Raw genomic sequence first — 13,101 nt, 5'->3', positions numbered from 1 at the left:
TGACCAATAAAATTTGATTTGATGTTACAAATTCCAATTTGTTGTGGCTAACGCTAACGTTAGCTAGGTGGCTAACATTAGCTAGGCTATGGGTTAGGGGTTAAGGTTAGGAGTTAGGTTAATGATTAATGTTATGGTTAGGGGAAGGGTTAGCTAACATGCTAAGTAGTTGCAAAGTAGCTAAAAAGTAGTAGGCCTAAGTAGTTTCAAAGTTGCTAATTAGCTAAAATGCTAAAGCTGTCCTTTGGGTTGTTAAACATTCGCATTATACACCCACCCCGAACAGCCATCCTCCTTTTGTTTTTGTCAGCCTGTAGTATCACAAAAATTTGAGCGTCCCAGATTTTCATTTACTATGCTACGTCTAGTCTATGAGACCAGCCTCCCCTGTCACTCTTAGACGCTACAGAAAATACTTGGAATGTATTTGTCGCTCGTGAGAAGTCCCACCTCTGAAGTGCTATGGTTGGTTCAATACAAACGACTTAAACTTTTCCCTATCTGATTGGATAAGAAAGCTTTCTGTTTTGGTTGCTTGCCAGCAGCCGTCTGGAAGGGGAGGGGTGCTGTCTGGCTTCCGGTTTTAGGCTGAATTTGACACACAATGAGGTGCAGGGAACAACCTATCGCGAAACGCCGCTGTAAATAAATAGAACAATCACTGAAGCCACAGAATCATGGAGAATCAGGTAAAGTGACTTTTATGTCCCCTCGTGAATCCTGAACTTTTAACCGAAAGAATGCTAGAAGGCTGCGCCCGGGACAGAAATGAATGCCTGGTGCTACAAAAAAATCCTGCTAATCGAACTCATAGTCGGCTCATGCGCTTTGCTAGCTAGCCACACTCGCATACATCTTTATTTGACATAGCGAGCTGGCTAACGTTAGCCTCACTCAGCATTGCTAGCTAGCCACACAATCAGACGGGCATACAAAGGGATTTGTTGCTTGCTGGTGTATTATGGTATAATATATTGTGGAAGTAAGACATACTTACTCCTTACCCGGTTCGTAACCTAATTTAGCTCGAGCTACTGCCTGTTAGGGACGCTCTCGCGGCCCTTCGCTACGTAAATAGCGGCTACAAGGCACCGGTGGAAAGGATTTGATGTTTCCAGGTCTGGGTGGAGGGGTGTGTATCTAGCGGCGAGGAATTGAAAAGCGGGAATCACATCACCAGTTTAAAGGCAAAGATTGTCCACGAATGAAGATATTTGAGTATCGTAGACAGAAATTGCGTGTGTAACAGCTAGCTGGATACTGTCGTTGGTTGGGGGAAAACATGAAAGAACATCCATGAACTATGTCCACATCGATGTCCATTGACAGACCTTAGCAGTCCATCTTATTTTTTCAAAATATCAAGTCAGTAATTCCGCTGTTATTCTAGGTAGGAGTTTGAATGCATGCTGATCATGAGAATGCAAACTCTATTTCCATATCAAAGTCGGTGACTCATGGCATGAACATGTCACTGTCCGGTGTTACCCCTTTGAAAAATGGAATTCCGTGACAAGGACTCATATTTTTAGCCTGATTACCCATAGTGTCAAAAAAATATAAAACGATCCATCAACAACCATGAAACATCTAAGAAGATAGTCATTGTATTTTTGTTCATTTCAAGTTTTGTCTCTATAGTCTGAAATCTAGACCACCACAATTATTTGGTTTTGCTAAAACTGCCCTCTGGCTACATTCCTTATTTCAGGAAATGTTGTTGTGCATCATAACGTCTGTGCTCTGTCATTGTACGATTTGTGCTATTATCAAAATCACAGTTCAATTCACAATAATACACCAGAGATGGTCATGTTCAAACCACATAGTGATGGGATAGTTGCATGCTTTGTAATTCGAGTAGACTAGAGTATGATCTCTGTAAGGGCTGTGGATCCTGTCCACCCATACAGAGCTCAAAGTTCTGCAGGTGTGTCTGTTCAGTTGATGGAGTAGTCTGTTTTCATTGTCTGTGTGCCTCATCAAAGGAGACTTTAAGATTATTTTTCCTTGGTCATGTTATTTTCATGGCACGTGGGGGTTCATTGTTGTAAGAGCCTGTTTGTCTGCCAAGGAGTTCATTTCCTAGGGGGGTTCACTTGCTGCCACAGTGATGGCGGCTGAATGTATTTTGTTATCGTGTTCTTGCTGGGAAGTGGGAAGTAAACCATATTATGGAATGTCATTCAGCCTTCGTAATTTTTTTTGTCATGAATCAAGAACCTTTATTGCATAAGCATCAGGGTAAAGGTGCTCTTGTCTTTTTCCTTGAGTCTTTGTCAATGTCAACCATCTCAGACCTATTTTGTTTGTTATGATTTCTGATCTGTGAGGGTCAGTGTATGAATTACGTGTTGTCTCTTAGCTCTTTTTGGTGATGGCCAGTGATCCTGGGGAGCTGGTTGGTTGATGTGGAGGGGCTCCATGGCTGCTGCACTGACCCAGGGTGTGGTAGCGTCTGGAGTTAAAGGGCATTACTGCCACAGAATGGCTGGGCGAGACGCCAGGGAGGGTGTGTGTGAGGCTGAGAGTGCCAAACCAGCTCAGCTCATCTCAATCCTGTCCCCTAATCTCTCCACTCAGTCACAGCTCATGAGCACTGCGGAAAGAAGGGGCCAAATCCCCACATTCTTCAGGCATGGACATAAAGTGCCTTTTCTGTCCCTCCCCCCCATAATTCCTCTTTAGTAGCTGTCCTGGTCACTGCAGCATGTCATTTGGATGTCCGTCCAACTATAATTTTTCTTGGAAACGAATCACCGTCCATCCATGTAGGCTGTCATCTCAGAACAACAAACTTTTTGAAATTGTAGTATATAATTATTTTCCTTTTCTTGAAAGTCCAATGCAGCTGTTTTTACTCAATGTCATATAATTTGTCGGTAACAATTAAGTAACTTACTGTGATTGTTTTCAATAAAATGGTCAGAAAGAAACACAACTTTTGATGAATTTTAGATGTGATAACCAAGATGGCGTAGCAGTCAGATGTCTTTTGTCCTCGTCGTGTCCCGTGTATGTCTTTTTTTATATCTTCGCATATATTATTCTTAACCTCAACTTCAACATACTCTCCTGCAAGCCGCTTCACCCAATGTGGTATGGATCTGCTATTTTCTTTACTTTTGAACCAGAACCCTCAACAGAAGCTAGCCAGATAACTAGCTAGTAGTCAGCTAGCCACTGCTAGCGGTCATCAGCTACCATTAGCCCAGACAACTCTCGCCAGTCTGCACAGCGCGACTCAAACCAGGGCAAATCGCACTTATTTTCCTCCATATCTCCGGATTCCTACCGCAAGCTCTGAACCTTTTCACCTGGACCATCACAGCTAGCTAGCTGCTATCCGAGTGGCCACTCCTGGCTAATGTCTCTGTCCCGACGCAATTAGCCTGGAGCTAACCTTTGCTAGGCCCATCTCCCGGCTAGCCGAAGAGGTCCATCAGCCACTCCTTGGGCTACAATACCTATTTTGACAATTGGCCTGGACCCCCGCCGACCCATCACGACTGGACTACTGACATAATTCGCACAAGGGGGTTTATCAGCTGGCTCCTCTGTCACAACGTCCCCTGAGTACCCATCTGCTGGCCATGCCCGCTAGCTGTCTAGAGCATATATGATCGGATATCGGTTAGCTTAAGTGGCCCATCGGACAAATTCTTTGGCCACTATACCTATTTTGCCAATTAGCCTGGACCCTTTTACCACACAGAGCCCTGCTGATCCACGACGACTGGTCTGCCGATGTTAGAGCACGAGGGGGCTACAACAGACTTCTTCCGTCGCGATGTCCCTCTAAGGCCCTTTTGCTATCTTGCTAGCCCCGGCCCGCTAGCTGCCTGAATCGCCGTGTCTCCGGCCCGAGCCAGTCACTGGACCCCTATGATCACTCGGCTACGCATGCCTCTCCCTAATGTCAATATGCCTTGTCCATTGCTGTTTTGGTTAGTAATTATTGCCTTATTTCACTGTAGAGCCTCTAGCCCTGCTCAATATGCCTTAGTTAACCCTTTAGTTCCAACTCCCACCTATGCGGTGACCTCAGCTGGTTTAAATGATGTTTCTAGAGACAATATCTCTCTCATTGTCACTTAGTGCATAGGTTTATCTCCATGGTATTCAAATCCTACCATACTTTTTCTCTGTACATTATACCTTGAATCTATTCTACCGTGCCCAGAAACCTGCTCCTTTTACTCTCTGTTATGAATGGACTAGATGACCAGTTCTTATAGCCTTTAGCCGTACCCTTATCCTACCCGTCCTCTGGTCCTCTGATGTAGAGGTTAATCCAGGCCCTGCAGTGCCAAGCTCCACTCCCATTCCCCAGGCGCTCTCATTTGTTGACTTCTGTAACCGTAAAAGCCTTGGTTTCATGCATGTTAGCATTAGAAGCCTCCTCTCTAAGTTTGTTTTATTCACTGCCTTAGCACACTCTGCCAACCCGGATGACCTAGCCGTGTCTGAATCCTGGCTTAGGAAGATCTTCCAAAAACTCTGAAATTTCCATCCCTAACTATAACATTTTCCGACAAGATAGAACTGCCAAAGGGGGCGGAGTTGCAATCTACTGCAGAGAGGGCCTGCAGAGTTCTGTCTTACTATCCAGGTCTGTGCCCAAACAATTTGAGCTTCTACTTTTAAAAATCCACCTTTCCAGAAACAAGTCTCTCACCGTTGCCGCTTGTTATAGACCACCACCTGCCCCCAGCTGTGCCCTGGACACCATATGTGAACTGATTGCCCCCCATATATCTTCAAAGCTCGTGCTGTTAGGTGATCTAAACTGGGACATGCTTAACAATCTAAATTTGATGCCCTGAATCTCACACAAATTATCAATGAACCTACCACGTACAACCCAAATCTGTAAACACGGGCACCCTCATAGATATCATCCTAACCAACCTGCCCTCCAAATACACCGCTGCTGTTTTCAACCAGGATCTCAGCGATCACTGCCTCATTGCCTGCGTCTGTAATGGGTCTGCGGTCTAACGACCACCCCTCATCACTGTCAAACGCTCCCTAAAACACTTCAGCGAGCAGGCCTTTCTAATCGACCTGGCCCGGGTATCCTGGAAGGATATTCACCTCATTCCGTCAGTAGAGGATGCCTGGTTATTCTTTAAAAGTGCTTTCCTCACCATCTTAAATAAGCATGCCCCATTCCAAAAATGTAGAACCAGGAACAGATATAGCCCTTGGTTCACTCCAGACCTGACTGCCCTTGACCAGCACAAAAACATCCTGTGGCGTACTGCATTAGCATCGAATAGCCCCCGCGATATGCAACTTTTCAGGGACGTTAGGAACCAATATACACAGGCAGTTAGGAAGCAAAGGCTAGCTTTTTCAAACATAAATTTGCATCCTGTAGCACAAACGCCAAAGTTCTGGGACACTGTAAAGTCCATGGAGAATAAGAGCACCTCCTCCCAGCTGCCCACTGCACTGAGGCTAGGAAACACTGTCACCACCGATAAATCTGCGATAATTGAGAATTTCAATAAGCATTTTTCTACGGCTGGCCATGCTTTCCACCTGGCTAACCCTACCCCGGTCAACAGCCTTACACCCCCCACAGCAACTTGCCCAAGCCTCCCCCATTTCTTCTTCACCCAAATCCAGATAGATGATATTCTGAAAGAGCTGCATAATCTGGATCCCTACAAATCAGCAGGCCTAGACAATCTGGACCCTCTCTTTCTAAAATTATCTGCCGCCATTGTTGTAACCACTATTACTAGTCTGTTCAACCTCTCTTTCGTATTGTCTGAGATCCCCAAAGATTGGAAATCTGCCGCGGTCATCCCCTTCTTCAAAGGGGGAGACACTCTAGACCCAAACTGCTACAGACCTATATCTATCCTACCGTGCCTTTCTAAGGTCTTCGAAAGCCAAGTTAACAAACAGATTACTGACCATTTTGAATCCCACCGTACCTTCTCCGCTATGCAATCTGGTTTCCGAGCTGGTCATGGGTGCACCTCAGCCACGGTCAAGGTCCTAAACAATATCATAACCGCCATCGATAAGAGACAATGCTGTGTTCATCGACCTGGCCAAGGTTTTCGACGCTGTCAATCACCACATTCTTATCGGCAGACTAAACAGCCTTGGTTTCTCAAATGACTGCCTCGCCTGGTTCACCAACTACTTATCAGACAGAGTTCAGTGTGTCAAATCGGAGTGCCTGTTGTCCTGACCTCTGGCAGTCTCTATGGGGGTGCCACAGGGTTCAATCATCGGGCCGACTCTTTTCTCTGTATACATCAATGTCGCTCTTGCTGCTGGTGATTCTCTGATCCACCTCTACGCAGACGACACCATTCTGTATACTTCTGGCCCTTCTTTGGACACTGTGTTAACTAACCTCCAGACGAGCTTCAATGCCATACAACTTTTTCCATGGCCTCCAACTGCACTTAAATGCAAGTAAAACTAAACGCATGCTCTTCAACCGATCGCTGCCCACACCTGCCCGCCCGTCCAGCATCACTACTCTGGACGGTTCTGACTTAGAATATGTGGACAACTACAAATACCTAGGTGTCTGGTTAGACTGTAAACTCTCCTTCCAGACTCACATTAAGCATCTCCAATCCAAAAGTAAATCTAGAATCGGCTTCCTATTTCGCACCAAAGCATCCTTCAGTCATGCTGCCAAACATACCCTCGTAAAACTGACTATCCTACCGATACTTGACTTCGGCGACGTCGTTTACAAAATATCCTCCAACACTCTACTCAGGAAACTGTTATCCAGTTATCACAGTGCCATCTGTTTTGTCACCAAAGCCCCAAATACTACCCACCATTACGACCTGTATGCTCTCGTTGGCTGGCCCTCGCTTCATATTCGTCGCCAAACCCACTGGCTCCAAGTCATCTCTAAGTTTTTGCTAGGTAAAGCCCCGCCTTATCTCAGCTCACTTGTCACCATAATAGCACCCACACGTAGCACGCGCTCCAGCAGGTATATTTCACTGGTCACCCCCAAAGCCAATTCCTCCTTCGGCCGCATTTCCTTCCAGTTCTCTACTGCCAATGACTGGAACGAACTGCAAAAATCACTGAAGCTGGGGACTCATCTCCCTCACTAGCTTTAAGTACCAGCTGTCAGAGCAGATCACTGCACCTGTACATAGCCCATCTGTAAATAGCCCATCCAACTACCTCATCCCCATACTTTTATTTATTATTTTTATTTTGCTCCTTTGCACCCCAGTATCTCTGCTTGCACAGTCATCTTCTGCACATCTATCACTCCAGTGTTTAATTGCTATATTGTAATTATTTTGCGACTATGGCCTATTTATTGCCTTACCTCCGTTATCCTACCTCATTTGCACACACTGTATATAGACTTTTTTCTATTGTATTATTGACTGTATGTTTGTTTATTCCATGTGTAACTCTGTTTGTGTTGCACTGCTTTGCTTTATCTTGGCCAGGTCGCAGTTGTAAATGAGAACTTGTTCTCAACTAGCCTACCTGGTGAAATAAATAAATGCTAGGCCTACTGATTTTTTTTTTTTTTCTTTGCTACAGTGCCTTCAGAAAGTATTCCTACCTCTTGACTTATTCCACATTTTGTTGTTACAGAGTGAATTCAAACTTGATAAAAACATTTCCTCATCCATCTAAACACAATACCCCATATTGACAAAGTGAAAACATGTTTTTAGACATTTTAACAAATGTATTGAAAATTAAAAACAAAAAGATCTCAATTACGTTAGTATTCACACCCCCAGTCAATACATGTTAAATTCAACTTTGGCAGCAAATTACAGCTGTGAGTCTTTCTGGGTAAGTCTCTAAGAGCTTTGCACACCTGGATTGTACAATATTTGCCCATTTTATTATTTTCATAATTCTTCAAGTTCTGTCAAATTGGTTGTTGATCACTGCTGGACAACCATTTTCAAGTCTTAACTTAAATCTGCTTGAAAATCTATGGTAAAACTTCCTTGGCCACTCCGGAATATTCACTGTCTTCTTGGTAAGCAACTCCAGTATCGATTTGGCCTTGTTTTAGGTTATTGTCCTGCTGAAAGGTGAATGAATCTCCCAGTGTCTAGTGGAATGCAGACTGAGCCAGGTTTTCCTCTAGGATTTTGCCTGTGCTTAGCTCCATTCCGTTTCTTTGTTATCCTGAAATACTTCCCAGTCCTTACCATTTACAAGCATACCCATAACAGCAGCCACCAGAATGCTTGGTTCTCAGTAATGTGTTGTATTGGATTTGCCCCAAACGTTGCACTTTGTATTCAGGACAAAAAGTGAATTGCTTTGCCACATTTTTTGAAGTATTACTTTAGTGCCTTGTTACAAACAGGATGCATGTTTTGGAATATTTGTATTCTGTACAGTCTAGAGGTTGACCGATTTTTATGATTTTTCAACGACGAAACCGATTTATTGGAGGACCAAAAAAAGCCGATCCAGATTAATCTGCCGATTTAAAAAAAAAAAAAAAATAAAAAAAAAAAATAAAAAAATTAAAAAAAAAATAAAAATAAATATAAAAAAAATAGGAAAAAAAAATTATTAATAAATTAAATATAAGAAACAAATAAAATAAATAAACAAAATAAAATTTATAATAATAATTTACAAATATATATATATATATGAATAATAACGAAAATATTAAAAATTAAAAAAGAAATAAAGAAAGAAAAAAAAAAAATATATAATAATAAAGAAAGTATAATTAAAATAAACAAAACAATAAACATAAACTTTTTTATAAAAATATAAATAAAATATGAGAAATTAAAAGATATACTTGTGTATTGATTTTAAGAAAGGCGTTGATGTAAATGTTTAGGTACAAATTGGTGCTACGATAGTGCTTTTTTCGCGAATGCGCTTGTTAAATCACCCGTTTTGGCGAAGTAGGTTGTGATTCAATGATAAATTAACTTCTTGTGTGACGGTAGCGTCCCACCTGGCCAACATTCGGTGAAATTGCAGAGCTTGAAATTCAAACTACAGAATTATAAATATTTAACTTTCTTAAAATCACAAGTGTAATACATCAAAATAAAGCTTAACTTCTTGTTAATCCAGCCGCTGTGTCAGTTTTCAAAAAGGCTTTACGGCGAAAGCACACCATGCGATTATCTGAGGACAGCGCCCCGCATACAAAAGCATGAAAAACATATTTCAACCAGGCAGGTGCGCCACGAAAGTCAGAAATAGCGATATAATAAATGCCTTACCTTTGCTCTTCTGTTGGCACTCAAAGGTCCCAGGTACATCACAAATGGTCCTTTTGTTTGATAATGTCCTTCTTTATATCCATAAAAACTCAGTTTAGCTGGCGCGCTTCAGTCAATAATCCACCCAGTTCCCCTCCATCAAAATGCATACAAAATGAATCCCAAACGTTACTAATAAAATTTTCCAAACAAGTCAAACAACGTTTATAATCAAACCTTAGGTACCCTAATACGTAAATAAACGATACAATTCTAAGACGGAGAATCATTGTTGTCTTTACCGGAGAAAAATAACAAAGAAGACGCTCTCTTCCACGCGCTTGGAAACACTACAGCCAAAATGGGAGCCACCTAAAAAAAACGACAATTTCTGGCTCATTTTTCCAAAAACCATTATGAAACTCTTTCTAAAGACTGACATCTAGTGGAAGCCCTAGGAACTGCAATCTGGGAGGATTTCGCCTTATAATTGAAGTGACAGCCATTGAAAACAGTGGTAGGCTTTTTGTTGTTGTTGGTTTGTCCTCGGGGTTTCGCCTGCCATATCAATTCTGTTATACACACAGACATAATTTTAACAGTTTTAGAAACTTTAGAGTGTTTTCTATCCAAATCTACCAATTATATGCATATCCTAGCTTCTGGGCCTGTGAAACAGGCCGTTTACTTTGGGCACGCTTTTCATCCGGACGTGAAAATACTGCCCCCTACCCAAGAGACGTTAACAGGCACAGCATCGATTATATGCAACGCAGGACAAGCTAGATAAACTAGTAATATCAACCATGTGTAGTTAACTAGTGATTATGTGAAGATTAGTTTTTTTTACAAGACAAGTTTAATGCTAGCTAGCATCTTACCTTGGCTCCTTTCTGCACTCGCATAACAGGTAGTCAGCCTGCCACGCAGTCTCCTCTTGGAGTGCAATGTAATCGGCCATGATCTGTGTCCAAAAATGCCGATTACTGATTGTTATGAAAACTTGAAATCTGCCCTAGATTTCGACCTCTAGTCGACCTCTAGTACAGACTTCCTTCTTTTCACTCTGTCAATTAGGTTATTATTGTGGCGTTACTACAATATTTTTGATCCATCCTCAGTTTTCTCCAATCACAGCCATTAAACTCTGTAACTGTTTTAAAGTCACCATTGGCCACCGTTGTCCTTCCTCTCCAGCAACTGAGTTAGGAAGGACGCCTGTATCTTTGTAGTGACTGGGTGTCAATACGATACACCAACGTGTAACTAATAACTTCACCATGCTCAATAGGTACCCTTCTTTGCGAGGCATTGGAAAACCTCCCTGGTTTTTGTAGTTCAATCTGTTTGAAATTCACTGCTCAACTGAGGGACCTTACAGATAATTGTGTGTGTGGGATACAGAGATGAGGTATGTTAGTCATTCAAAAATCATGTTGAACACTATTATTGCACACAGTGAGTCCATGCAATTTATTATGTGACTTGTTAACCTCCCTGGGCAAGGTGGGACGTTTGCGTCCCACCTAAGTCAACAGCCAGTGGAATCGCGTGGCACGAAATACAAATACCTCAAATGCTATAACTTCAATTTCTCAAACATATGACTATTTTACACCATTTTAAAGACAAGACTCTTGTTAATCTAACCACATTGTCCGATTTCAAAAAGGCTTTACAGCGAAAGCAAAACATTAGATTATGTCAGGAGAGTACCCTGCCAAAAATAATCACACAGCCATTTTCAAAGCAAGCATATATGTCACAAAAACCAAAACCACAGCTAAATGCAGCACTAACCTTTGATCTTCATCAGATGACACTCCTAGGACATTATGTTATACAATACATGCATATTTTGTTCAATCAAGTTCATATTTATATCAAAAACCAGCTTTTTACATTAGCATGTGATGTTCAGAACTAGCATACCCACCGCAAACTTCCAGTGAATTTACTAAATTACTCACGATAAACGTAAACAAAAAACATAACAATTATTTTAAGAATTATAGATACAGAACTCCTTTTATGCAATTGCGGTGTCCGATTTTAAAATAGCTTTTCGGCGAAAGCACATTTTGCAATATTCTGAGTACATAGCCGGCCATCACGGCTAGCTAATTTGACACCCACCAAGTTTGGCCCTCACCAAACTCAGATTTACTATAAGAAAAATTGGATTACCTTTGCTTTTCTTCGTCAGAATGCACTCCCAGGACTTCTACTTCAACAACAAATGTTGTTTTGGTTCCAAATAATCCATAGTTATATTCAAATACCTCCGTTTTGTTCGTGCGTTCAGGTCAGTATCCGAAGGGTGACGCGCGAGTGCATTTCGTGACAAATTTCAAAATATTCCATTACCGAACTTTGAAGCATGTCAAACACTGTTTAATCAATTTGTATGCTATTTTTCTCGTAAAATAGCGATAATATTCCAACCAGGCGACGTTGTATTCATTCAAAGGCTGAAAGAAAAAAATGGAGAATTCACATGAACGCGCATCTCCATTGTCACTGTTCTCAGCCTGACCGGCCCCGCAAATACTGCCCCCTAGCCCCAACAGGTTAAGCACATTTTGACTCCTGAACTAATTTAGATTTGCCATAATAAAGGGGTTGAATACTTACTTATTGACTCAAGGCATTTCAGCATTTCAGCTTTTCATTTTTAATTTATAAAATAATTTTGAGTAAACATACTTCCAGTTTAACATTATGGGGTATTGTGTGTAGGCCAGTGACAAAAAAATAACATTTAATCCATTTTAAATTTGGGCTCTAACATCAAAATGTGGAAAAAGGAAAGGGGTGGGAATACTTTCTGAAGGCACTGACCTTGTGTCTGACCTTGACCTTGTGTCTGCAGTGCACAGTGCAGGTGAAGCTGGAGCTAGGACACCGAGCCCAGTTGAGGAAGAAGGTGACCACGGAGGGCTTTACCCACGACTGGATGGTGTTTGTGCGAGGGCCTGAGACTGGGGACATACAGCACTTTGTGGAGAAGGTTGTCTTCCGGCTACATGAGAGCTTCCCCAAACCCAAGAGAGGTGGGTCGGACAAAGCATACTCATGCACACACAAACACACACACAAATGAACTTGCCTCAAACTGGTTCTGTGATTACTTTGTTTGTTTTTGTCTGGGGAGCGGAGAGAGGATTCACCTTGACAACTTTGGTAGTGTGATGTGCACACACACAGAAGGCCTATAGAGTAGAGGTCGACCGATTTTAATAAAAAAAAGGTTTTTCAACGCCGATACCAATTATTGGAGGACCAAAAAAAGCCGATACCGATTAACCAGCCGATTTGTATGTGTGTGTCGGTATCGGCTCTTTTTGGCTAAGGTGTATGTAAACTTCCGACTTCAACTGTATATATTATAATTTTGAGGAGAGGATGTCAAGACAAAGTTGTCAAGGTGAATCCTCTCCTCTAAATTTTAATATATACAGTTGAAGTCAGAAGTTTACATACACCTTAGCCACGTACATTTAAACTCCGTTTTTCACAATTCCTGACATTTAATCCTAGTAAAAATTCCTTGTCTTTGGTCAGTTAGGATCACCACTTTTTATTTTAAGAATGTGAAATGTCAGAATAATAGTAGAGTGATTTATTTCAGCTTTTATTTCTTTCATCGCATTCCCAGTGGGTCAGAAATTTACATACACTCAATTAGTATTTGGTAGCATTGCCTTTAAATTGCTTAACTTGGGTCAAACGTTTCGGGTAGCCTTCCACAAGCTTCCCACAATAAGTTGGGTGAATTTTGGCCCATTCCTCCTGACAGAGCTGGTGTAACTGAGTCAGGTTTGTAGGCCTCCTTGCTCGCACATGCTTTTTCAGTTCTGCACATAACATTTCTATAGGATTGAGT

The 13,101-nt window shown here is 41.8% G+C and overlaps 1 protein-coding gene across 2 annotated transcripts in view; it reads left to right on the top strand.

Moving 5' to 3' along the window:
• Positions 1-561: 561 nt before the first annotated feature.
• The window catches only part of mllt1a (MLLT1 super elongation complex subunit a), a 30,984-nt gene continuing 18,444 nt past the window's right edge, over positions 562-13,101 (top strand). For both annotated transcript variants that reach the window (XM_014216506.2, XM_014216505.2), the window contains exons 1-2: positions 562-689; positions 12,088-12,268. In XM_014216506.2, the coding sequence (XP_014071981.1) occupies positions 678-689; positions 12,088-12,268 (193 nt within the window). In that variant the 5' untranslated portion in view covers positions 562-677. The remainder of the gene's footprint in view (positions 690-12,087; positions 12,269-13,101) is intronic.

Source organism: Salmo salar, chromosome ssa10 (assembly GCF_905237065.1).
Source record: "Salmo salar chromosome ssa10, Ssal_v3.1, whole genome shotgun sequence".
Taxonomy (NCBI): Eukaryota; Metazoa; Chordata; class Actinopteri; order Salmoniformes; family Salmonidae; genus Salmo; species Salmo salar.
Note: the sequence above shows the minus strand (reverse complement) of the source record. Positions and strands in the feature narration are given on the sequence as shown.